Source organism: Theobroma cacao, chromosome 4 (genome assembly GCF_053813885.1).
Source record: "Theobroma cacao isolate CCN51 chromosome 4, ASM5381388v1, whole genome shotgun sequence".
Classification (NCBI taxonomy): Eukaryota; Viridiplantae; Streptophyta; class Magnoliopsida; order Malvales; family Malvaceae; genus Theobroma; species Theobroma cacao.
Window position 1 is genome coordinate 20,262,739 of NC_142642.1, and position 24,762 is coordinate 20,287,500.

Below are 24,762 nucleotides of genomic sequence, written 5' to 3' on the forward strand. Positions count from 1 at the left end.
ATGGAGCTTAGAGACATTTGGAGATATATATATAAAAAAAAAACGAGGTTATTAGCGCGCCTCAAGGGAATACAAAAGAAACTTGATGCGGAACCTAATGATTACCTTCAACATTTAGAAATTACTTTGATTGAGGAGTATAATGTTGCTCTCTATCAGGAAGAGTTGATTTGGCAACAAAAGGTTAGTTTGGACTGGCTCAGGTATGGGGATAGCAACTCAAAGTTTTATCATGCTTTTGTGAAAAGCAGACAAAGGAAGAAGAAGATAACTGCACTTCATACAGATGATGGATCATGGTGTACGGATCCTAAAGAACTAGAGCAGATGGTTGTCAACTTTTATCAAAATTTGTATAAGGATGATGGGGTTCGGGTCCCATTACCGGTATCGCTAAATTGAAGGTTAAATGAGGATCAAATTTCAGATTTTGCAAAGGCATTATCTAATGAAGAAATCCAACATGCTTTATTTGACATGAACCCAAGGAAAAGTTCGGGCTATGATGGTTTCCCAGCGAGCTTTTTTCAACAGAACTGGCAATATATCAATGTTGATTTGGTTAATTTTGTCCAGATGGCTTATGCTACAGGTTCGGTTCCACCAGCTTTGAATCATAAATTAATTACCCTTATCCCCAAAGTTGAAAGTCCAGAGATAATCACTCAATTTAGGCCTATTAGCTTGTGTTCTGTTCCTCTTAAATTGATTAGTAAAATATTAGTTGATCGGTTGAGACCAATGCTTGAGGCATTAATTGGAATATCACAAAGTAGCTTTATTCCGGGAAGGCAAGCTATAGACAATGTTATTGTAGTGCAGGAGGCTATTCATACAATGAGGACCATGAAACGAAGAGAAGGAGCCTTGGCGCTTAAAGTGGATTTGGAGAAAGCCTATGATCAAGTTAAGTGGAGTTTTATTCGTGAAGTAATGATGGAAATAGGAATTCCTTTTAATTGGATTTCCTTAATTATGAACATTGTGCAATCCCCTACTTTCGCCATTATTTGGAATGGAAATTCGTCAACATCTTTCTCTCCATCAAGAGGTATCAGACACGGAGACCCTCTATCACCCTATCTATTTGTATTATGCCTAGAAAAGCTGTCTCACTTAATTAATCAAGAAGTTAGACAAGGAAATTGGAAGCCACTTTCTTTCACAAGAAAGGGACCCAACATATCACATGTCTGTTTTGTAGATGACCTCATGTTGTTTGGAGTGGCAGCTTCACACCAAGTTAAAGTGATGTTAAGGACTCTTGATAAATTTTGCCAAGCATCTGGTCAAAAGGTAAGCTTAGAAAAATCCTCCATGTTAGTTTCTGCTAATATTAACTCCACAAAGTCGAAAGTTTTGAGCCAGTTAGCTAAAGTTCCTTTAGTTAAGGATTTTGGGAAGTACTTAAGGACTCCGATGATTCATGGAAGAGTGTCAAAAGCCACTTATCAGGAGCTATGCAGCAGAATTAAAAAAAAAAATTAGAGAGCTGGAGCAATAAACATCTGTTGATGGCGAGAAAGATTTCTTTAGTTCAATCTGTCACTAGTTCAATGATATCATATATAATGCAAACTACTCTCATCCCAGATAATGTAGCATTGGAAATTGATAAACTTAATAAGGACTTTATTTGGGGTCATTTGGGTGGGATGCAGAAGCTCCATGCACTCAGTTGGAAAATAATTTGTCTTTCAAAGGAACTAGCTGGGCTACAGATAAGGGAGACTAAGAAGTTTAATTTGGCTTTACTAGCTAAGTTAGGGTGGCAGTTATGGATAAATAAGGACTCCCTTTGGGTTGATATTCTGAAAAGCAAATATTTAAAAAATAAGACTTTTTATCAGTTAAAGCTAAGACTACAGACTCCTATACTTGGCAAAGCATACTGAAGAGTAGAGAAATTTTGGTTAAAGACCTGGGTATGATCCCAAATAATGGACACTCTACTTTATTCTGGACGGACTCCTAGCTAGCCTGTGGACCTATATTGAAATTTGCCAATAGAGAAATTTCTATAGTGGAAAGCGCTCTACCTGTGGCAAGCTATTGTGATGAATATGGAAATTGGGACTTTTATTCATTACAACACCTACTTCCTGCTCGGATAATAGGGATGATAACAGCTATATTTGTTGATCCCAATAGTAATGCAACTGATGAAGGGTATTGGACCTTGACAAATAATGGTGTCTTCTCTGTAAAGTCAAGATATGACTGTCAAAGTGATGTTTCATTATTGACACCTATACATTGGGAGAAGATTTGGAAGATTACAAGTCCTAGGAAAGTTAAAGTTTTTCTTTGGAGAGCTTTACATGAATCCTTACCTACAGCGGACTGGTTGCTTAAAAGGAATACGGTTTCTTCGAGTCTGTATTTTAGATGCGATAATGCTATTGAGAGTTTAATACATGCTTTAAGAGACTGCAGCTGCTCAAGAAATATGTGGCTTAATATGTGACCTGATTTGAGCTCAAATACTTTCTTTAGTATGGACTTACAACAATGGATCTAAGAGAACATATCTGTATCAAAGCTTTGGGATGGAGTTCCATGGGGAATCATCTTCTCTCATGCAATATGGATGTTGTGGCATTGGAGAAATAAAAATATGTTTGATTGTTCTTTTCGTTGGCCAGATAATGCGGCACAGTATATATGGTGTAAGGCCAAAGAAGCTTGGGATATTTTGGGGAAAGCAGAGCATAAATCCAAAATAGCAACTCCAATATCTTGGACAAGACCAAATCGCTCACATGTAAAGCTTAATGTGGATGGCGGCTCAGAAGGTACTTTTGGAGAATCTACTGTAGGGGGATTGGTAAGAGATGATGAAGGGAATTGGCTTTTTGGTTTTGTTCATGAGGTGGGTGTAACATACCCACTTGTCGTAGAACTTTAGGCCATTCTTCAAGGCCTTAAATTATGTTGGGAGAAAGGTTTTAACAAGGTGTAAGTAGAAACGGATTCAATGGTGGCTATTCAGAAGATCTCAAACTCGAACTCTTCACTGGATCCCTGTGCAAATTTACTAAGGCAGATTAAGGAGCTGTTACAGCAAGATTGGGACTGCACTATTACTCACATATATCATGAGGCCAACCGAGGAGCCGATTGGATGGCTACAAACTATGAAAACTTGGAGATAGGTTTACACATCTTTAATGTTCCACCTCCAAATATTTCCTCTATTTTATTAGCAGATAAACTAGGCATATAACGGACTAAAATGGTGTAAGTTAATGTTTGATTAATTGAATTTCCCTTTTACAAAATAAAAAAAATTCTCGAGTACAACTCTGGCTTACTAGTATATTAAAGTGGTTTTATCGTTGATTAGTCTTTATATTATTTTTTTGAAAGATGTTTTTATAGCCACTACAACAAATTTGAATTAAGATAGCACATTTTTAAAATGTGCTACAAAAAATTTTTTAATAACACTTTTTTTATGTTTTTTAGAACATTTTTATAGATCTAACTTTACTATATAAATTTTTAGATATATTATGAATAAAATGTAATGATAGAAATTACATACACTAACAAAAGTTGCACTTTTTTATATTGCTACTAAATGTGAAAAAAGTGAAGTTAAAAATTTAAATAGTTGCACTTTTTAAAATTTTACTATACCAAAAAATATGTCAATTAAAAAAGTGTGATTAAAACTCAATTTTTTTATAACGAGCTTTTAACCTTAATTTTTTTTAATTTAGAGAATTGACTTGACTCTTTGGATAAGGAATCAATAATAAACCTATGAGTCAAATACTCAAATACCAGTGTCTTAAAATACACATGTGAAATAAAAATTATCATAAAGTAGCTAGCATTTGTATATCATTGGTGGAATATATTTTTATGCTTTAATTTACTATGAAAGCTTGATAAACCAAAACTTAAGCATAAGGGTTTTAGAATATTCTTGAAGAACATTATTTTGGTCGTTGTTGATATCAATTTTAAGAGTTAATATGGTAGGTCATTTTCTCACATAGCACTTTGAGATTTTTGTTTTTCACATAAAATCTTGTATTTTGTCACTATTCCCATAAGGGATAACGATGTTAAAATTTTACACAAAAGACAATAAAATCTTTGTAATTTTGACTAAAAAGACAAGGAAACTCTTGTATCTAAAGCCTTATTTAATTTTTTGCATTTGAACTTTAAACCTTTTCCACACGCTTACTTGAGATTAGGAAAAATATATAACAAAAAGGAGAAAAAAAATTGATGATCATGTGCACTAAAATTTTTTTTTCTTTTAACAGTAAAAAATAAAAATCATTTTTACCCAACAAATCAATTGAGTATTTTATACAGAAAAGAAATACAATTAGATTCAAAGTTCTCTACTTCTTTCCTAAACCTCTTAAAACTAGAACAAAACTAAAGGCAATTGCTTGGATCAACCTAAGGATTATAAAAATTTTTAAATCAAAATTCTTTCTTTTCCATTACCTCTATTTTTTTACTAAAACAACAAGTCTTAGACAAAAAAAATAAAACAAAATGTAACTTTGAGTACTGTTAAAAAAATGCAACTTTGAAAAAGTAACGTGCTTTAAATGCTACTCAGTTAAAAATATTTTTTTTTAACAATTCCAATGCAGACTTCAAATATTGATTTCATTCCATCAATATCTTCAAAGCAAAAGCAAATATAACAAAAATCTTGCTAATTCTCCTTTGGCTAAGTTTTACGAATTGAAAACTTTTTCTCTAAACATAAAATTCTTTTATCCACTATTGCTTTCAAACGTAGAAACTGTTAAGATTTGACCACATGCTCAAATATGAAAATAATTAAAAAATTAAAAATATAATGTAACTAAAAAATAAAATAAGCATTTAATCAAAAAAACAGTCAAATCTCATAAGATTAATATTTGTAATTTTTCATATAATTTTCAAATTAATTATAAACATTTATAAGTTTAAATATTACATACCTTACTCTAAATATCATAATCAAGAGCCAATTAAATAAAAAAGACTTGTGATTGTAGATACTTGATTTTGTTTAATACCTATTCTCTAAAGAATTATTTTTACAACATATTATTGTACACAGAACAACTAGAGCAAGTGAAACGTTACTTCATGTAGAACAATTAGAGCAAGTGAAGTTCTACTTCATACAAAACAACTAGAATAAATGAAGCACTACTCCATGAGAAACAACAAATATAAGTAGAATAACTATTTCACACGGATGACAGAAAAAGCAACTCATAATAAGTGGCAGAGTTCATGGGTTATTTTCATCTTAGGATGTTTTGGAGAGTTTGACTTGGTGGCTTAGATATAGAGGTAGTTAAGAGGTCTTCCTCTTAACCTTTTTCTAAAGTACAAGTGTTTCACCCTTCTACCTTATTCTCGTATATCTGCTCACATACACCTTCTTTTCTTGTACCTATTCATGTACAACTTCTTCTCTTGTACCTATGCTCATATAGCTTCTTCTCTTATACCTTTTCACGTATACCTCTTCTCTATTACCTTTTACTCGAGAACATGTCTTATTATATCTAATTACAGTAACGATTACTCACATTAAAGTTTTTCATAATAATGTCATTCATTAGGCGCATCAGAGCCTATTCTTGAGTAATTATCACTTTTAGCACTATATATAGAGCCTCACAATTCATTTAGAGGGGCTCTCTCTCACCCTTAAACCTAATACATTCTCCTTTAGAGCTTCTCTCTAATTCTATTCTTATTCTTTTTCACTTGCCACGACACTCAGTACTTCAGGAAATGCTCCAATCTTCCTCTTTGCCGACGACGCATCTTTTCACTTGTTTGCAACACTTTCTCTTCCTATCACAAGAACCCCTTTTATAGTGATGAAGTAAGAAACTCGAAAAGAGAATAAGACGATCTAAAATCTTGCAATTGAAATATTTGTTTCTTCATTTTTATGATTTGTCAAATCTTCAGCCACCCATGAAATACCCCATACTTTGATATGGTGATAAATAAAGTTGATCGAATGCAAATTGAGGTCAATTAAAATGTTTAGAAGTGATAAAAGACGAAAGGAGTAGTTTAGGATAAAATGCTTCGCAAGTGAGAAAATAATAATAAAATAATAATAATTTTATCGGAGGAGAATTTGTGAGATAAAAGGCGATTTGGAAGTCAAGTGAGGCATAATAAGGTATTTTTGGTACCAAGGAGACAAGATAAAATTTTTAGAATAAAATAATATTTTATTAATAAAATAATATTAAAATATTAATATTTAGCCGGATGTCGAAGTCAATCAAGAAGGAGGATCATATGGTTGATCCAAGTGGGGGAGAAGATGACAAGCCCGACTCTACAAAAATATTTATCATGACATACATGTGATGGATAGCATGTTTGCATGCTAGGAGAGTCTCGAAAAATTTACAAAAGTCGGTATTGTACCTACAGGTACAATAAAGTTGATTTAAACCTCGACTAGATCAAATAGAGAATTTACGATGAAATTAAGAATTTTAAAGTCCCAGAATGGTTTAATATGGTGATTCGGAGTTCGAAGATCAATTTTGAGTCAAACCGGAATTTTCGCTATCTAAGGGCAAAATGGTCATTTGCCACCTGGGGACAAAATGGAAATTTTTAGAAAAGATTTTTGGCCCCATTTGACTTATTGGAGTAAGATTTGAGGTTTAGAAGTGAAAAATTTTAATTTCGGTATAATTTGGAGTAAAAGGGTAAAATGGTAATTTTACCATTCAAAATCGAAAATTTAATTTTTTGAAAGGATTTTGATCAAATTTAATTATTTGGAGTGTGAAATGAGTATGAGGAGTGAAAATTATGCATTATGGAAAATTTTCAATTTTGGGGTAAAAATGTAATTTTTGAAAAGTTCGGGGGCAAAAGTGTAATTTTGAAAAATTTGCTCCACCAAAACTTTGGAAAAATCTGAAAATTTCACTTAAGACTTGGATAAGTCAAAGGAAATGCATGGTGAAAAAAATAGGACAAGTGGATGGCTAGAAAAAAAAATGAATTAATAAAATATTTAAAATATGAATAAAATAATATTATTTCATTAAACAATAAAAAGGCATAAAAAAAAATCAGCCCACCCATTCTTCTTCTTCAACATTCGGCCAAGCAAGAAACAAGAGAGAGAAAGGAGAAAACAAAACCCTAGAGAGAGAAAATCAAAGAAAAAGTGTGAATTTTCAAGGAAATTAAGTGAAAAAGGTGAGATTTTTTCTATTAAGCTTGAGTTTTCTTATTCCCAAGAATTTCTCTTTATTTTCCATGATTAAATTACATGTTTTCATGATGAATTCAATTCTGAAAAAATGGGTTAGGAGAGAGAAAGTTGTTGGATTTATTTGATTTTAATTTATGTTAGTGTTTTTAGTTAGTTTAGCATATTTAGAAACAAAACAACAAGAAAATAATTTATTTTCTCCTCCAACCATTAATGGCTGAATTTACCATGTAGTGAGTGAGGATGAGTTTGATTTTATTCTAGGAGAATTGGTTAAGGAATAATGAATTATGAGCCTAGAAAAATAATGAGAATTTTCGGAGCAAAAATATAAATTTTTACCCACTAGGGGTATTTTCGTAATTTGCTGTTGGGACTGATAATTTGCATCACACTGAGGGACATTAAGTTAATTTGGGTGCAATTGAGGTATAGAAACTGAAAAGAATTAAATTGGAGTTTAAACGAACCCGTTAGGAATTTAATCGGGTGATAAGACGAATTAGGCTAATACCGGATTTAGATAGTTACCAGTGCATTTTTGCATTCCATATCATGCATTGGTAGTCCAAATTAGTTTAATTTTGATTTAGTACCAACTTAGTGAAATTCTCGATTTTGTATTGTGTCAAGGTGGTGAGTCCTCCAATAAAGGCAAGGAAATTGCATCCGAGGACCAGTAGACAGAGTGCTTCGAAAGTTTGCATTCTAGACATTGTGAGTGAACTTATTATCGTCTTAATTATCTAGAGTAGTTTTATACAACTGTGTGATTTTATGAAAAATGGGTTTAAATGGTAAATTGCTATGTTTTAAGAGAAATTGTGATTTTATAAAATGATTTTATAAATTTTCTGGAAAATCGAATATTAGTTTTGAAAATAGAGTAATTGGAGACTTCTAGTTTGTGTTGTAAATTTATGGTTCTGAATTGAATGGCTTATGACAATAAATGAGCATGAATGGCTAAACTGATTTTGGTGTTATAATTATTTATACTGTGTATTCAACCTTGAGAGGCTAGGTTGTGATAAATTGCCATGACATGCTAGAATGAATTTTATTGATTGGTGGATTATATATTAATTATTTACTGCAGAGGGGGTTCCGTGGACCAGCCTATTAGAGGGGCACGGTAAACTCCATTATATTCTTACCTCGAACGGAGAGGCGCGTAGGGTATCTCCTGGGGTATAGCTTAGGGTTCACTTCACGCCAAACCACCACGTGAAGGGGAACTCAGCCAACGCCAAGGAACGGCTGTATTTTTCTCAAACTAAAAATATATTTTAAGTGTATATAAAATTTTAACAGCCTTGGCGAACTCGGTTTGATGCCCTGCGCAAGGTATCACCGAGTATGAGTTTTGGCACAAGCCAAAGTTTTAAGAAATTCATAAGCCAAGTTGATTACTCGATTTTTATGGATTGATTTTATTTGGTTGAAATGAGTTGAATGATAATGAAATTACAGTATGATAATTTATTTTAATTGTCTCCATTTACTCGACTTTAGATAGTTTAGATGATATCTGTTTACTCACTGGGATTTTATAATCTTACCACCCTCATTTCCTCACATTTCAGGCTCAGGGAATTTTATAGTTAGCTGACTTGAACAAGGACCTTCATTTGGACTCGAATCGGTAAAAGCTGTAGGTTTCCAGCTTCCAATGCATTTTGGATAGAGATGGGCCCACGTGTCACTGTAAAAGAAATTTTATGTTTTGGTTATTTGCTTTATAGTATATATGAATATAATTATCTTTTACGCTATAAGAATTATGTACCGATAGTTTTATGAAAATTATTTTACAAGAAAATAGTTTATTTTATTGAATATTTTTATCATATTCAAATGGTCAAATTTTCACTTCAAATGAACGTTTTAGATACTTAATTTTTTTTTAATCATTAAATATATATTTTCGGCTTACCTACTACATTTTTAGCAAGTTTCGAGGTTTTCGACAGAAATGACGAAAATGCCCCTGTGAGCAAAAAAAAAATGTTATGTTATGATTTGGAAATGATTTGTAATCCTTCGTATTTTGATTATTTGATAACTATTGCTCACCGGGAAAGTGCGAAAGCTGATACGAAAGCCTTGCGAGGTTTCGATCGACATTCGGGGTGAAGAATGTTTGTCGAGGCTTCGCGGCGGTTGTCACGGGCTCGATGGGGAGTTTCGGGTCGTGACAATTTAGATTGGTATCAGAGCATGGTTTAAAGATCAGATATTTTGATTTTAAAGCTTTGGATTTTAAAGTTTTTGATTTTAAGGTTGTTTTAAGAAATCTACACTGACACTGCGTGGCCCCAAGTCCAGTTAAGTTAAGATAAGTTAAGTTAAGTTAAGTTAGGTTAGATTGAATAGAATGTATGCATCTACATATAGAAATCTACCTATTTTTGAGATGCATAAATAATTAAATAATTACTATTTGATTGCATATAGGTTTTGAGGTGCGCTGGTGACACATACACCATGTCTAGGAGAGACGGTAGTCCCGACGCCTCTCATAGTATTAGCGAGGGATCGCTAGATTCTACTGCTAAGAGCCGATGGCAACCCGAACCGAGTAGTCCAAAAAGTGCAGATAGTAATAATATTAATGTAAGATAAGAGGTTCCCTTTTGAGAAAATCTAAGGAACATGTTAAAGAAAGGGGGAAATTAAGGATAGCCGAAGGAGGTATTTGTTCTAGGAAGAGCGTGACAGTAGTCCGACACTTTTCACCAGGTTGTGGGAGAAATGTAAGGGGACAACCAGAAAAGGATAAGGAGAAAGTAACAGTGGCATGTAAACCTCTTAGAAAAGTGTCAGGTGTACGATATTTTCCTCCCGATTGTGGAAGATATGCTACACCGGTGAGTGATGAAGAATATAAGAGAATACAACAAGCCTGGATTGAAGAACAAAGGAGAAAATCTCAGGAGGAAGAGGATCCATTGATGTGCCCGGATAAGGACAATGAGGAACCTAAAGATGTTTAATACTTTAGTTGAAGTTGTATTGTCATAAATCTAGGCAAGTGTCGTTTAAGGGAAGATGTAGTAGTTACCTGTGTAAAGGAGTTAGGAGTGGCTTTTATTTTGTATGACTCGAACGGAATGTAAAATAGCAGTTTAAATAATTGGATATGTATGGGAATCTTTTAGTATAACAGAGATAAATTAATAATATAATTATTGAGGAAGGTTATAGAAGGAAGCAATAAGGTTATAAATGACATTCGGAATGGATAATGTGATTAAGTTAATGATTGTAATTTAAGCATGAAAGGGATTATTCAGTGATGTTATGACACTATGAGGTAATAGTTGGGCACAAATATAACCCAATGAAGTTAAATTATGGAATATGGGGAATATAAAATTTTGATTCAGTAAGGATTGTGAGAATAAAGTGAGGAGGAAGCCGGGCTATTTTCGTAGTTAATTATACCGAAAGTCAAGAAGATTATTGGAGTATAAGACAAAGAAGATAATTGGATAGGGATGACAATAAATTTGAGGAAAGTTGTAGATAGTAAGCAACTTATGTGTGGAGTGGTATATTTATCATGAATTTATTACACTGTATGGAAAGGATGTTTTGAGGTGGAATTTTATGAATGTTGATAAAAGTCAAAAGCTGACATGAGATGAAAGTATTAATCTAGCTTAGTGTGTATGACAAGAAAATAGAAGGTACCTATACTTATGGAACTCATGATATATATCTAAAAGGGAAACCACTTGTTGAGAATGATTGATGTGGTGACTTTGAATGCAAACAAATAGCTTTGATGAGAAAATTTCTATAGCTACAATACTTCAGCATTGACTGTTCAACGCTATATCGCTTCAAATACCTCATGTTTATGATGCATGAGTAAGATGGGAGTGACATGATAATGAGCTTACAAATTGAATTTTGGTTGTTGGTCATTGTGTTTTGTTATTTGGGAGTCTTAAATATTCTGGAGAATGTTTACCCAAATGAATTGAAAAACTTCTTTATTGCCTTGTATAGAGGCATATAATAAAAAAAAAAATTTGAAAGATTCTTGAAATGACTATATTGAGATGAGATACCAAATAATGAAAGTGTGAAGGAAGAATTACGAGACTGGTATAGAAAATCAGTTTATATAGAATATCATTACGAGAATTTGTAATATCTGTTTTGATACAGTAAAATGACAAGGGTTAGTAACAACATGAGGCTAATTGTGTGGCACCCTGGAAACCTATGAAGACGAGTTAAGGATTGAATGGATGAGTACGTATTTATATATCTTTAAGATTAAGTGTTTTAGGAATACATAAACATCTTTGAGAAGAGATTATAATCATACACAGCAAGTATGAAACGTAAAATTTTTAAAACTTGCTGAGAAGCCTAATGGCTAAATCACAAGTTAAGGGATCACATGCTGTGAGACATAAGTTTAAGATAGATATTCCCAAGGAAATACTCAAGAGAAGTTTTGCTCTGGATCTCGTTAAAGCAAGCACTAAGTTATGTGATTATAAAAAGGAAGCTGTAAGCTGAGAGTGATATTAGTATTAGTATTGAAAAATACTTGAGGGGAATCTAGTTTTAAGTTTTACAATTTCAAGTACAATTTATAAATTAGTTAAGGAAGAATGGTGTTATGTTCATATGAAGGAGTGGAACAAAGGATGATAGAAGTTGACCTTGAAAATGAAGTCAGATAATGAAACTTTCCTAATATATTATGGAAATTGGAATTCGAAAATGCTTAAGGCATACATGATTCAAATGGGTTTGAGTCTTAAGTGACAAATCAATATCGTAATGCAAGAAAGATACAAGGTAATATAGAGGCATGAAAGATGATTAAGGACAAAAAGGATGACTCTTAGGAATTGTGGTATTGCATGAGATGCAATGATCAAGTTGAGATAAATCTTTGAGGCATTAATAGGATTATAAAGCATACACGCATAATAGATTATAATTCAATGGAGATGACATTGTGATGAATGATATATAGTATAAGGAAACTCAAACATATGGTTGGAAATGATATGAATGATATGAAGTTATACACAAGTATAATAAGAAGGTTGACATGCACTATAAGAATTATTATATTGAAACTAGGATTGGGATACGGATGAATAATGGGGGAATGTAGTCCAAGGCATGTGAACACATGGATTCCTATATATAAAGAGAGAGGTTGACATTTGAAAATGCATGTATATATGTATATATGAAATTGATAATTTTACTAACTGAAGTGAAGAATGGTTCTCGGTAATTGGGAGATTTTGAAATAGTGTCCAGAGAGGTTAGTGAGCTAAAGTGTTAACAGACATGTAATGAACGATTAAAGTTATGAATGACTTTGAAAGTAAACCTTGAATTGTTTAAGTTTTTAATGGAACTCCATTAAAGGAAGGGTTTGGACCAGTATAAGATGGATGAATCAAGGTTGAGAAAATTGGTATGGAGCAAATTAATAAAACGATGAATAGGTATACATAAGTAAGTATGATATGTGATCGAAATCGGTATAATTGAGATGAAGTTATGGTTTAAATGTAATAATGGTGATAAAGGCATGCTTAGTGTCTAGATATAAGAGATCATGGTTGTGAAAAGTATTACTGATCCGATTCCAAAGGATGATAATTGCCGTAAATAAAGCATTTAATTGAACTGAAGGTGAACGAGGGAAATAAATTGAATGTCCCTATAGAAGGAACAAGGAGTAGGATCATAGAAGGAGATTGATAACGCAACATCGACGGGAATTCGAGGACGAATTCTATTTAAGTGGGGGAGATTGAAATACCCCATACTTTGATATGGTGATAAATAAAGTTGATCGAATGCAAATTGAGGTCAATTAAAATGTTTAGAAGTGATAAAAGACGAAAGGAGTAGTTTATGATAAAATGCTTCGCAAGTGAGAAAATAATAATAAAATAATAATAATTTTATCGGAGGAGAATTTGTGAGATAAAAGGCGATTTAGAAGTCAAGTGAGGCATAATAAGGTATTTTTGGTACCAAGGAGACAAGATAAAATTTTTAGAATAAAATAATATTTTATTAATAAAATAATATTAAAATATTAATATTTAGCCGGATGTCGAAGTCAATCAAGAAGGAGGATCATATGGTTGATCCAAGTGGGGGAGAAGATGACAAGCCCGACTCTACAAAAATATTTATCATGACATACATGTGATGGATAGCATGTTTGCATGCTAGGAGAGTCTCGAAAAATTTACAAAAGTCGGTATTGTACCTACAGGTACAATAAAGTTGATTTAAACCTCGACTAGATCAAATAGAGAATTTACGATGAAATTAAGAATTTTAAAGTCCCAGAATGGTTTAATATGGTGATTCGGAGTTCGAAGATCAATTTGGAGTCAAACCGGAATTTTCGCTATCTAAGGGCAAAATGGTCATTTGCCACCTGGGGACAAAATGGAAATTTTTAGAAAAGATTTTTGGCCCCATTTGACTTATTGGAGTAAGATTTGAGGTTTAGAAGTGAAAAATTTTAATTTCGGTATAATTTGGAGTAAAAGGGTAAAATGGTAATTTTACCATTCAAAATCTAAATTTTAATTTTTTGAAAGGATTTTGATCAAATTTAATTATTTGGAGTGTGAAATGAGTATGAGGAGTGAAAATTATGCATTATGGAAAATTTTCAATTTTTGGGGTAAAAATGTAATTTTTGAAAAGTTCGGGGGCAAAAGTGTAATTTTGAAAAATTTGCTCCACCAAAACTTTGGAAAATTCTGGAAATTTCACTTAAGACTTGGATAAGTCAAAGGGAATGCATGGTGAAAAAAATAGGACAAGTGGATGGCTAGAAAAAAAAATGAATTAATAAAATATTTAAAATATGAATAAAATAATATTATTTCATTAAACAATAAAAAGGCATAAAAAAAAATCAGCCCACCCATTCTTCTTCTTCAACATTCGGCCAAGCAAGAAACAAGAGAGAGAAAGGAGAAAACAAAACCCTAGAGAGAGAAAATCAAAGAAAAAGTGTGAATTTTCAAGGAAATTAAGTGAAAAAGGTGAGATTTTTTCTATTAAGCTTGAGTTTTCTTATTCCCAAGCATTTCTCTTTATTTTCCATGATTAAATTACATGTTTTCATGATGAATTCAATTCTGAAAAAATGGGTTAGGAGAGAGAAAGTTGTTGGATTTATTTGATTTTAATTTATGTTAGTGTTTTTAGTTAGTTTAGCATATTTAGAAACAAAACAACAAGAAAATAATTTATTTTCTCCTCCAACCATTAATGGCTGAATTTACCATGTAGTGAGTGAGGATGAGTTTGATTTTATTCTAGGAGAATTGGTTAAGGAATAATGAATTATGAGCCTAGAAAAATAATGGGAATTTTCGGAGCAAAAATATAAATTTTTACCCACTAGGGGTATTTTCGTAATTTGCTGTTGGGACTGATAATTTGCATCACACTGAGGGACATTAAGTTAATTTGGGTGCAATTGAGGTATAGAAACTGAAAAGAATTAAATTGGAGTTTAAACGAACCCGTTAGGAATTTAATCGGGTGATAAGACGAATTAGGCTAATACCGGATTTAGATAGTTACCAGTGCATTTTTGCATTCCATATCATGCATTGGTAGTCCAAATTAGTTTAATTTTGATTTAGTACCAACTTAGTGAAATTCTCGATTTTGTATTGTGTCAAGGTGGTGAGTCCTCCAATAAAGGCAAGGAAATTGCATCCGAGGACCAGTAGACAGAGTGCTTCGAAAGTTTGCATTCTAGACATTGTGAGTGAACTTATTATCGTCTTAATTATCTAGAGTAGTTTTATACAACTGTGTGATTTTATGAAAAATGGGTTTAAATGGTAAATTGCTATGTTTTAAGAGAAATTGTGATTTTATAAAATGATTTTATAAATTTTCTGGAAAATCGAATATTAGTTTTGAAAATAGAGTAATTGGAGACTTCTAGTTTGTGTTGTAAATTTATGGTTCTGAATTGAATGGCTTATGACAATAAATGAGCATGAATGGCTAAACTGATTTTGGTGTTATAATTATTTATACTGTGTATTCAACCTTGAGAGGCTAGGTTGTGATAAATTGCCATGACATGCTAGAATGAATTTTATTGATTGGTGGATTATATATTAATTATTTACTGCAGAGGGGGTTCCGTGGACCAGCCTATTAGAGGGGCACGGTAAACTCCATTATATTCTTACCTCGAACGGAGAGGCGCGTAGGGTATCTCCTGGGGTATAGCTTAGGGTTCACTTCACGCCAAACCACCACGTGAAGGGGAACTCAGCCAACGCCAAGGAACGGCTGTATTTTTCTCAAACTAAAAATATATTTTAAGTGTATATAAAATTTTAACAGCCTTGGCGAACTCGGTTTGATGCCCTGCGCAAGGTATCACCGAGTATGAGTTTTGGCACAAGCCAAAGTTTTAAGAAATTCATAAGCCAAGTTGATTACTCGATTTTTATGGATTGATTTTATTTGGTTGAAATGAGTTGAATGATAATGAAATTACAGTATGATAATTTATTTTAATTGTCTCCATTTACTCGACTTTAGATAGTTTAGATGATATCTGTTTACTCACTGGGATTTTATAATCTTACCACCCTCATTTCCTCACATTTCAGGCTCAGGGAATTTTATAGTTAGCTGACTTGAACAAGGACCTTCATTTGGACTCGAATCGGTAAAAGCTGTAGGTTTCCAGCTTCCAATGCATTTTGGATAGATATGGGCCCACGTGTCACTGTAAAAGAAATTTTATGTTTTGGTTATTTGCTTTATAGTATATATGAATATAATTATCTTTTACGCTATAAGAATTATGTACCGATAGTTTTATAAAAATTATTTTACAAGAAAATAGTTTATTTTATTGAATATTTTTATCATATTCAAATGGTCAAATTTTCACTTCAAATGAACGTTTTAGATACTTAATTTTTTTTTAATCATTAAATATATATTTTCGGCTTACCTACTACATTTTTAGCAAGTTTCGAGGTTTTCGACAGAAATGACGAAAATGCCCCTGTGAGCAAAAAAAAAAATGTTATGTTATGATTTGGAAATGATTTGTAATCCTTCGTATTTTGATTATTTGATAACTATTGCTCACCGGGAAAGTGCGAAAGCTGATACGAAAGCCTTGCGAGGTTTCGATCGACATTCGGGGTGAAGAATGTTTGTCGAGGCTTCGCGGCGGTTGTCACGGGCTCGATGGGGAGTTTCGGGTCGTGACAACCCAAGTGTTTAGCTTTTAACAGTAATCCACACAATGACCAAATAAGACCTTCTCAAAGGTAGGATTTTACTTGTGCTAGCAAGTTTTGCTTCTAAAACAAAAAGACTAAAAGTTCTTCCCGAATCTTATTTTTGTTAAACAAAGAAAACTATTTTTCTTTTCTTATTTTTACGAAACCGCTAAGAAGTAGCTGAAGGTTTAGAGCTTTAGTTGGCTAACATAACATATTTATATAGTCAAACTAAGTTGTAACCTTGGATACAACTGTTGTATTATTATTCAATTAAGTCCTTGTGAACTTAATTAATTTCTCACTTTATTTTGGTCTATTCCAATTAAATCCAACTTAATTTATTATCCTTATTTAATCTTAATCATGTCACTTAATGTGTGTGACCTATTAGGCTTCTAACATGTTGGCAATAAATATAAATCCTAACCAAATATCAATTTAATGATTAGTTTATATTTATAGATCATGAGCGGCATCTAGCAATCCATCATGACCACCCAAATATTAAAGAGTCAATTAAAGAATTTGACAAAGCCTTTCAATGATAAACCTCTCAGTGCAATGCGGTCCTTTCATCAAATATCCTGGATATGTCACAAAGCATTGCTCAGTGTTTACTTATGACATTCCATATTAGTTCTCATAATTCATGAGTAACTTTATGAATTTAGGAAACTAACTTTCATTAAATTATTCATATTTTGGCCAAAGACTTTATACAAGTTAATCAAGAATTGAGAATAAATGAGTTACATCTTCTCATATAACTTGAGGTTATGAATCCTCTCTTAACCACTCATTCACCTTCGCATGCTTCATGACATACCAAAAAATACCCTATTTAGGCATCTGATCGCTTCTAGACTCGTAGAGGTGAAATCAAAGTATATCATTTTCTATACAAGATAACTTGGTATCTCAAGTCTAAGGACTAGTCACACAACTATCACATGAGAACATATTCCATAGACACTTTATTATATATTTTTTTATTGTGTTTTACTAATCATATTTTAGATATAGTTTAATTGCTCATACTTTGACTAGAATTGATCACAACTTTAATGCTTATTTAAGAGTTAAGCAAGTTTCCTTCACATCAAGTTCAAACATAACCTCCTTAATGTAAGGTTAAGAAGTCCTTTTTGACCGTATATAGTAATGTGAAGGGTGAACGATATGCAATATATATATATAATAGCGTTTAAGTTAAAAATAAGTTAGGCTAAACAAGCTCTTAAAATAAAACACTAAAAGAGAGGAAGAAGGTATATAAGAATTTTAAAGGTTGTGTTGAAATGAGAAATGAAGGGTTATATCTAGTTGAAGTGAAATTAAATCTATATTCCAAATAAGTGCAAAAGAATATCTATATTTGATGAAGAATCCCAAATTTATTTCTAAATATAATAATTTCATAGAGAATTATCATTTTAAATATAAATGAGCAGATAATTCAAAATCAATAAAAGTAATCCCATTAGAAAAACGTATCTTTGGATCACCACTCAAAGTTTTGATAGATTCATTTGATTTTCAAAATTTTGACCAAATTCGTATTTATTTTTCGACAACTCGAAAATTCATTAAGATTCATGCTTATCTAAAAAATAGGACTATCAATCAACACATTGTAGTGTCAATTGAAAGCACCTAATCGATACTCTGTCTCAAATTTTAATGAAAATCTCACTTAATTTAAGAAAAATGGAATTTTAAATTTATCCGCCTAAGGTACAAAATTTAGTATTTACATCTTAGAAAAAATCATTTATAAATCTTGTGTTCTTTATATTTACAAACCAATTATTTAACAAAATAAGCCATTTTTTATTACAATTATATCTTTTATTTCCTTAATATTTCGAAAGATTATATATATTATTTTCAACTTCAATGGGTTAAAATATAAAAGAATTAATATTTTTGCAATACTTTTATAGTATACCTCAAGACATAGTTATCTTAAAAGGATGGGATAATGACCCGTTCAAGGTTTCAAGGGAGCGTTTGGTTTAGAAAAAGTAGAAGACATTCCTTGCAATTTAAATGGCAATGAGAAGAAATGTGATTGCAAAGGAAAAGTGATTGCAATCAATTAAGAGAATGTCATTCCTTCACCTCAACAAAGGAATGTTACTTTTCCTCAAATTAGGAAAAGTTAAAATTTTTTTTTCTAAATTATCCTTAACTTCTTTGTCTTTCTTCTTCCTCTTCTTTTTTCTTCTTCTACCTTTCTTTAAGTCGATTGTTGCTAGAAAAAATGGGTGTAAGGAAGATGGTGAGAAAATAAAAGAAAAGAGAGAAAAAGAAGAAGAACGAAAAAAAATGTCTGTTTTTTCTGGAGAAAAATTTGTGTTTTTATGATGAAAATTGAGAAAGAAACACTTTAAACGGTTTAGAATCAGAAAAATTTACTAAAGAATTAAGAAGATTTGAGAAGAAGAGGTATTTGGTTGTCATGGTTATGAAAGAAAGGAAAATGTTAACCATGCACATCTATCAATAGATTACGTTCAAACTTTTGGACGCAGATATCTATCTATCGATAGATAGTGTGATCTATGTATATATATATTTTTGGATAATTTTTTAATTATTCATGTGATAATTTTAAGCATTATTATTTTTATTTTTTACAAGTTTAAGGTAAAAATTAATATTTAGTAAATTTATATATTTTAATATTTTAATATTATGTTATTTTTGTCATGTTGTTATTTATTATTTTAATGAATAAAGTTGAAAAGTTAAAATTTTACATTCAAAAATATAAATTTATTCAATTTTATATTTTTATATATAAGAGTAATTTTGTAAATTTACACTACATTCCTGGTAGAGCGTTTTCAAACCAAACACTACAATGTAATCTTCCCAGCAATCACATTTTTTGTAATCATCACTTTCTCATATTATATTAAACACTGCAAAGTTATCTTTTCAGCAATCACATTCCTAACAACATATCAAACTCAACCTAAGTCTTGGATTAATGGTTCTGCAATCATCATTTTTCCATATTATACTAAATGCTGTAAAGTTATCTTTTCAGTAATCATAATCCCAACAACATACCAAACACAACCTAACTCTTGGATTAATGGTTCATTAGTTGGGTTATAGGAGTTAATGTTGAGTTAATAAAAATATGCTAATATATTATAAAATAAATTATAGATTAAAGATATTCTGCATAATTATCTAAACAAAAAAATTATATATATAAAACTAAAAAATATTCATTATCATTTAAAAAATTACAAAGAAAGCAAGCTTACTATGATTTTTTTTTGCTTTTTAATTTGTATAATGCACTTTTATGTTTTATTTATTAACTTTTTTTAAGAATAACATTTTTTAAATGAAAAATATGAAAATTTAAATAATTAATATGCAAAAATTAAGTTAGATTTTATTTTAAATGACTCGAATCAGTAACAAATCCGACGAATCATTAATTCTTATATAAACCCGACAAATTAAAGTAAAATTTTTCAAATCAATTACATAAATAATCCAATTAAAAAATTGACTCCAATAAAAGATCTAAGTCATCAAATCAACCCCATCCAACCTCCATGTCTAATAAGTATGCCTTAGGAGACTTCAAGATCTCGCCACTGCTCCCATTCTAAATCCTTGCCTAGACACTATTTCTAACAAAAATTTCTTTGAAAGTTGCTCATTAGAAAAAAAAAACATAATACTCAAAAAGGCCTCTTAATTATTTAAAAAAATTTGAATAAGTCTCATTCACATTTTTTTATGACGTTCAATCAAATTTTTATATTTTTGTTTTAGATTAAATAAATCCTTATGACTAATAATTAGTTAATTATTATTAATCAAAATATTACTTGTCATTTTATATCTACATGACACTGACATGACATTAATGTGAAGGTGAAAAATACTATATGATCATGTTATTATACTATATTAGCATACTATATCATCATCAATTATAATATGTCTACATGTCATATTATTATCAATTATGACATGTAAGCATTTTAAGTCAATACGAAAGTGGCACGTGACATAAAATGATCAATGATATTTTAACTAAATCAATCACTAGTAATAAGGGGTTATTTAATTCAAAATAAAAGTATAAGATTTTATTTGAGTTAAAATAAAAATATAAAAATTTGATTAAATATAATAAAAATATAAAAATTTATTTCAATTTTTTAGATATTATGTAAGAAAAAGCTCTGTAAAATCTGATTGATAGATAAATATAACTTGGTGGTGCTTTTAGTTAATTTTGGTTGCACTTTTTAGCTGAGAAACATATTGATTTCTTTGAGAAATTAAAGTATAAACTTGTAAAATTTTTAAACTCCAGTTTTCATTTCAGATTAATCTTGGAATTAATGACCTTTGTAAAGTGAAATATACTAGTAGCAATTGTTTTCTGTTGAACATTCTTCCAGGCTTCCAACAGACGCGCCACCCCCAGATTCAAATATGACGAACCCCGGAATCCCACCTTGCCCTTTCTCATGATTCACCCCCGCAAGCATGAGCCACCACCACAGCACCACCACCCAATGCTGGACGCGGTGCTTAACCCTCTTACAACGCTGCACCAAAGCATCTCAAATCGAGCCCATCCACGCCCTTTTAATCACCCAAGGCCTTCACCGAAATCCCTGTATCATCAGCAAACTAATCTCCTTCCTTTCCTCTCCCCCACCTAACCTCCACTACTCTTCCCTCCTCTTCAACCAACTCCACAAATCCACCTTATTCATCTACAACACTCTCATTAAAGCCCACTCTAACAGCCCTCACCCTCAAACTTCCTTTCATTACTTCAACCACCTTTTAGAAGAAGAAACTATAAGACCCAATTGCCAAACCCTTAACTTTATTCTTGTTTCTTGTGCAAAAACTTGTTCTTTGCGTTCAGGAAAGCAAATCCAAAACTGGGTATTTAAGAATGGAATGTTTTCATCTGATTCTTATGTTCAAACTGGGGTTATAAGGCTTTATGTTGAAGCCAGGCTATGGGTTGATGCTAGGAAAGTGTTTGATGAAATTGCTTACGTTGATGTTGTTAAGTGGAATGTGCTTATGAGTGGGTTAGCACGGTGCCGTTTAGGGGCTCAAGCTTTGAGTGTGTTTAAGGAAATGTTGGTTTTCGGGATCCAGCCTGATGAGTTTTGTTTGACGACGGCTTTGACAGCTTGTGCACAAAATGGGAGTCTTCGGGAAGGAAAATGGATTCATGAGTATTTGAGGAAAAGGGAAAAATGTTTGGAACTTGATGTGTTTATTGGTACAGCGCTTGTTGATATGTATGCGAAGTGTGGATGTTTAGACTTGGCCGTGGAAGTTTTTGAAGGGATGAGTAAAAGGAATGTTTATTCATGGGCAGCTATGATTGGAGGTTTTGCTGTCCATGGTCATGCAAGGAAAGCTATTCATTGTTTTGAAAGGATGCAAAATGATGGGATTAGGCCTGACGGGGTTGTTCTTCTTGGGGTTTTAACTGCGTGTACTCATGCAGGGTTGGTTGAGGAAGCCTTATTTCTGTTGAATAACATGGAAGGTCAATATAGGATTGTACCTAAACATGAACATTATAGCTGTGTGGTGGACTTGCTCTGCAGGACAGGTAAATTTGATGAAGCTCTAAAGCTCATAAGAAGAATGCCTATGAGACCACTTGCTTCGGTCTGGGGTGCTTTATTGAATAGTTGTCGCATTTATAACAATGTTCAGCTTGCTGAGCTTGCTGTTAAAGAGCTTCTAGAGCTGGAAGATTGTGATGGGGATGAAGAAGATGCAGCCCTTGTGCAGTTATCTAACATTTACTTTAGTGCTCAGAAAAGTGAAGATGGTCATAGGATCCGTAGGATGATTGGTGATAGAGGGCTCAAGAAGGCACCAGGATGCAGTATGATAGAGGTCGATGGTAGGATGACTGAATTTGTTTCAGGTGATATATCGCATCCACTCCATTCTCAAATACATACCATATTGAGGTTACTCTTTCCTGAGGACCCTGGCACCTAGAAGACTGTATGGGCCATATACTTTGGCAACAGTGTTTGCACATTGCAAATCCACAAGTAGTTTATCAGTATAACCTTGTAAAAATTCCTCCCACGGATGCTAATTAATCCAGTGAGGTTGAGCACTTGCTGGTCCATAATTAACAACCTCTTTCTCTTTCTACCATCGAATTTTATCAGAGATGGTAGCAGTAGTCTATGGGCCAGGCTGTGGGAATTTGTGTTTTCTCCAAATTGTTATCAGAGAATTAAAGAGAGCCTTTCTTGCTAAATATGTATTTAATATCACTAGTATTCTTTTAGCAGTCACTTTCTTGTTTGTTTGCTAACGTGATTGTTTATCAGTTCAATGTTTTCTTACCCTGTAAATCGAGCAACGCAATGGCCATATTCGCAGCTCAGGACCGTAGTGTGCTCTGACATCTTCATTAGAAGAAAGTTTGCTCTGTCAGTTAATTACATAGAGTTAAAGATGACAGCAAAACTTTGCAGAACAAGCTGAAACAGAATCCTGTTGAGGTAATCTGCCAGCATGTGCTTTGCCAATGAATATGTTGCGTTACTAACCATATGATCTAAGATCTAATCTAGACAGATATAAGTGATGCAGGGAGTAGACCTCCATCAGTATGGAATGGAAGGGAAGCCTTTTGTTTTGCCCGCGCACGCAATTTTACTTTTGAGCTCTCCCGTTGGATTGGATTCTCCAACATTGTGATAACAAGGCCCATGAGGTCTTGAATCTTAATCCGCAATAGGAAAAATTCCAACTATTAAGTTAAGACTAAGTTGGAAAGATGCCAACTAGTACTTCTATTGTAGCATACCTAAGTGGGTTGTTAGTGCAAGGTTGGTTTTTTTTTTAGGGCTATATTTTATCCAATTAATTAATTGAACTTATGTTTGTCCTTGACTACTTAACAAAGATTTAATGCTTGTCACTTTTTTCATTTTTCTGTCAAATTTCCACGTGGTTTCTTCGAAAAAAAAAAGAAATAAGAAAAAGAAGAATATTAAAAATTTCTTTCTTTGGTTGAATCTTTCTTTCACAACACAATGAGGACAAAGGATAAAAAACAAAAAACAAACCATCGGCCGCCAGTAGCATTTTCCCATTGCATCCCAACCAAAACAAAATCAGAGCCGCCAACTTGGTCGTCAACCACGATGGTCCCCACCCAAACATTTTCACGACTTAAGATGAACTTGTGGGGAGTGGGATCATTAAATTCTTCATAATTATGTTAATCCACACACTTCTAATTAGTTCGGAAAATTTAAGTAAAAAAAAAAAAACATTTGGTCAACCTTGAAAATCTTGCTCTCATAATGAATAAGAAAAATAGTTGATTGTAATATGTTTTCCACGATGATTATTAGAATACCTCTAATTAGTTGCAATATTAAAAACATAATTGATTTAGACTTAGAAAGACACTATCAATTAAGATTTTATTTGATTTCAAAGCATAATTTAATATCGATTCCCTTTTAAGGACGTCAACAGGCTAGCTTGATACGAATATTTACAAGGATGATGTAGTTTTGATTTAAATTAATATTTTTTTTATATAAAAAATATAAAATTCATATATTTTATATTCATATTTGAATTACATTTAGATAAAATTTTTAATACTCATCTCAAGTTTGGGCAAATTTCGAATATAACTTTTAACTCTCTTCATAAAAAAATAATATTAAAATCTCTTAAAACTACCATATCAATTTTTAGTACAAATAAATCTTAAAAAATAATGTTTGTGGTCAAATAAATGAGTAAAAAGTCTAAAGTTTGGGAAAATGACAAAGGCAGCAACACATTTTGTCCAACTCAATATAACCTCAAACTTTACACGTCGCCTTCATAAAGCAAAATCACCCACTTTGCATATTCCAGAATCCAAAATCTCTCATCTCCAAACACCCTTCAAAACCTTCCAAATAAACAAATAAAAATCCTCGGCTTCTCATTTTCTTATTATTTGTTTTTTTTCGCCTCGCTCTTAAACCGTTCCATTTCCTTTTCCTCGCTATATATTTCTCGTGACTCATTCCCCGCCTTCCCTTTCTTCCTTCTTCCTTTCTCTGTTTTTTTTTATTCTTGTTTTGGCCAATTTTTTTAGCTGTTTTTTTTTTTGTTTACTTCTTCTAGATCTCGTTTACGTATTCGTGTACGTTTTTTTCGTACAAAAAT

At 32.1% G+C, this 24,762-nt stretch overlaps 3 protein-coding genes and 2 long non-coding RNA genes across 6 annotated transcripts in view; all 5 read left to right on the top strand.

Annotated features, from left to right (window-relative positions):
* LOC148763156 (uncharacterized) lies at positions 1 to 3,226 on the top strand. The gene is made up of 6 exons (XM_088805744.1): positions 1 to 387; positions 577 to 1,051; positions 1,232 to 1,296; positions 1,976 to 2,375; positions 2,646 to 2,872; positions 2,993 to 3,226. The coding sequence occupies exons 1-6, from the start codon at positions 1 to 3 to the stop codon at positions 3,224 to 3,226; spliced, it is 1,788 nt and encodes a 595-aa protein (XP_088661870.1).
* A 3,855-nt stretch (positions 3,227 to 7,081) lies between these two features.
* LOC148763157 (uncharacterized) lies at positions 7,082 to 8,877 on the top strand. The gene is made up of 3 exons (XR_016025736.1): positions 7,082 to 7,224; positions 7,874 to 7,957; positions 8,827 to 8,877. It is a non-coding gene; the product is annotated as an uncharacterized LOC148763157 (long non-coding RNA).
* Positions 8,878 to 14,161: 5,284 nt separating this feature from the next.
* On the top strand, positions 14,162 to 16,035 carry LOC148763158 (uncharacterized). The gene is made up of 3 exons (XR_016025713.1): positions 14,162 to 14,304; positions 14,954 to 15,037; positions 15,907 to 16,035. It is a non-coding gene; the product is annotated as an uncharacterized LOC148763158 (long non-coding RNA).
* A 4,935-nt stretch (positions 16,036 to 20,970) lies between these two features.
* On the top strand, positions 20,971 to 22,870 carry LOC18601430 (putative pentatricopeptide repeat-containing protein At3g28640). Its single transcript, XM_007032361.3, has one exon. The coding sequence runs from the start codon at positions 21,067 to 21,069 to the stop codon at positions 22,564 to 22,566; it is 1,500 nt and encodes a 499-aa protein (XP_007032423.2). The 5' UTR covers positions 20,971 to 21,066; the 3' UTR covers positions 22,567 to 22,870.
* A 1,685-nt stretch (positions 22,871 to 24,555) lies between these two features.
* The window catches only part of LOC18601431 (inositol hexakisphosphate and diphosphoinositol-pentakisphosphate kinase VIP2), a 16,589-nt gene continuing 16,382 nt past the window's right edge, over positions 24,556 to 24,762 (top strand). For both annotated transcript variants that reach the window (XM_018120047.2, XM_018120048.2), the window contains exon 1: positions 24,556 to 24,762. This exon is cut by the window's right edge. The gene's annotated coding sequence lies outside the window, so the exon portion shown is untranslated.

Bases quoted from the DNA above. Each gene is read 5' to 3' on its own strand.
- LOC148763156 (XM_088805744.1), top strand. From the start codon at position 1: ATGGAGCTTAGAGACATTTGGAGATATATATATAAAAAAAAAACGAGG. The intron at 1,052-1,231 runs GTATCAGACACG...TTGGAGTGGCAG, and splicing joins ATCTTTCTCTCCATCAAGAG to CTTCACACCAAGTTAAAGTG. The intron at 2,376-2,645 runs GTCTGTATTTTA...TTCGTTGGCCAG, and splicing joins AAGGAATACGGTTTCTTCGA to ATAATGCGGCACAGTATATA.
- LOC18601430 (XM_007032361.3), top strand. From the start codon at position 21,067: ATGAGCCACCACCACAGCACCACCACCCAATGCTGGACGCGGTGCTTA.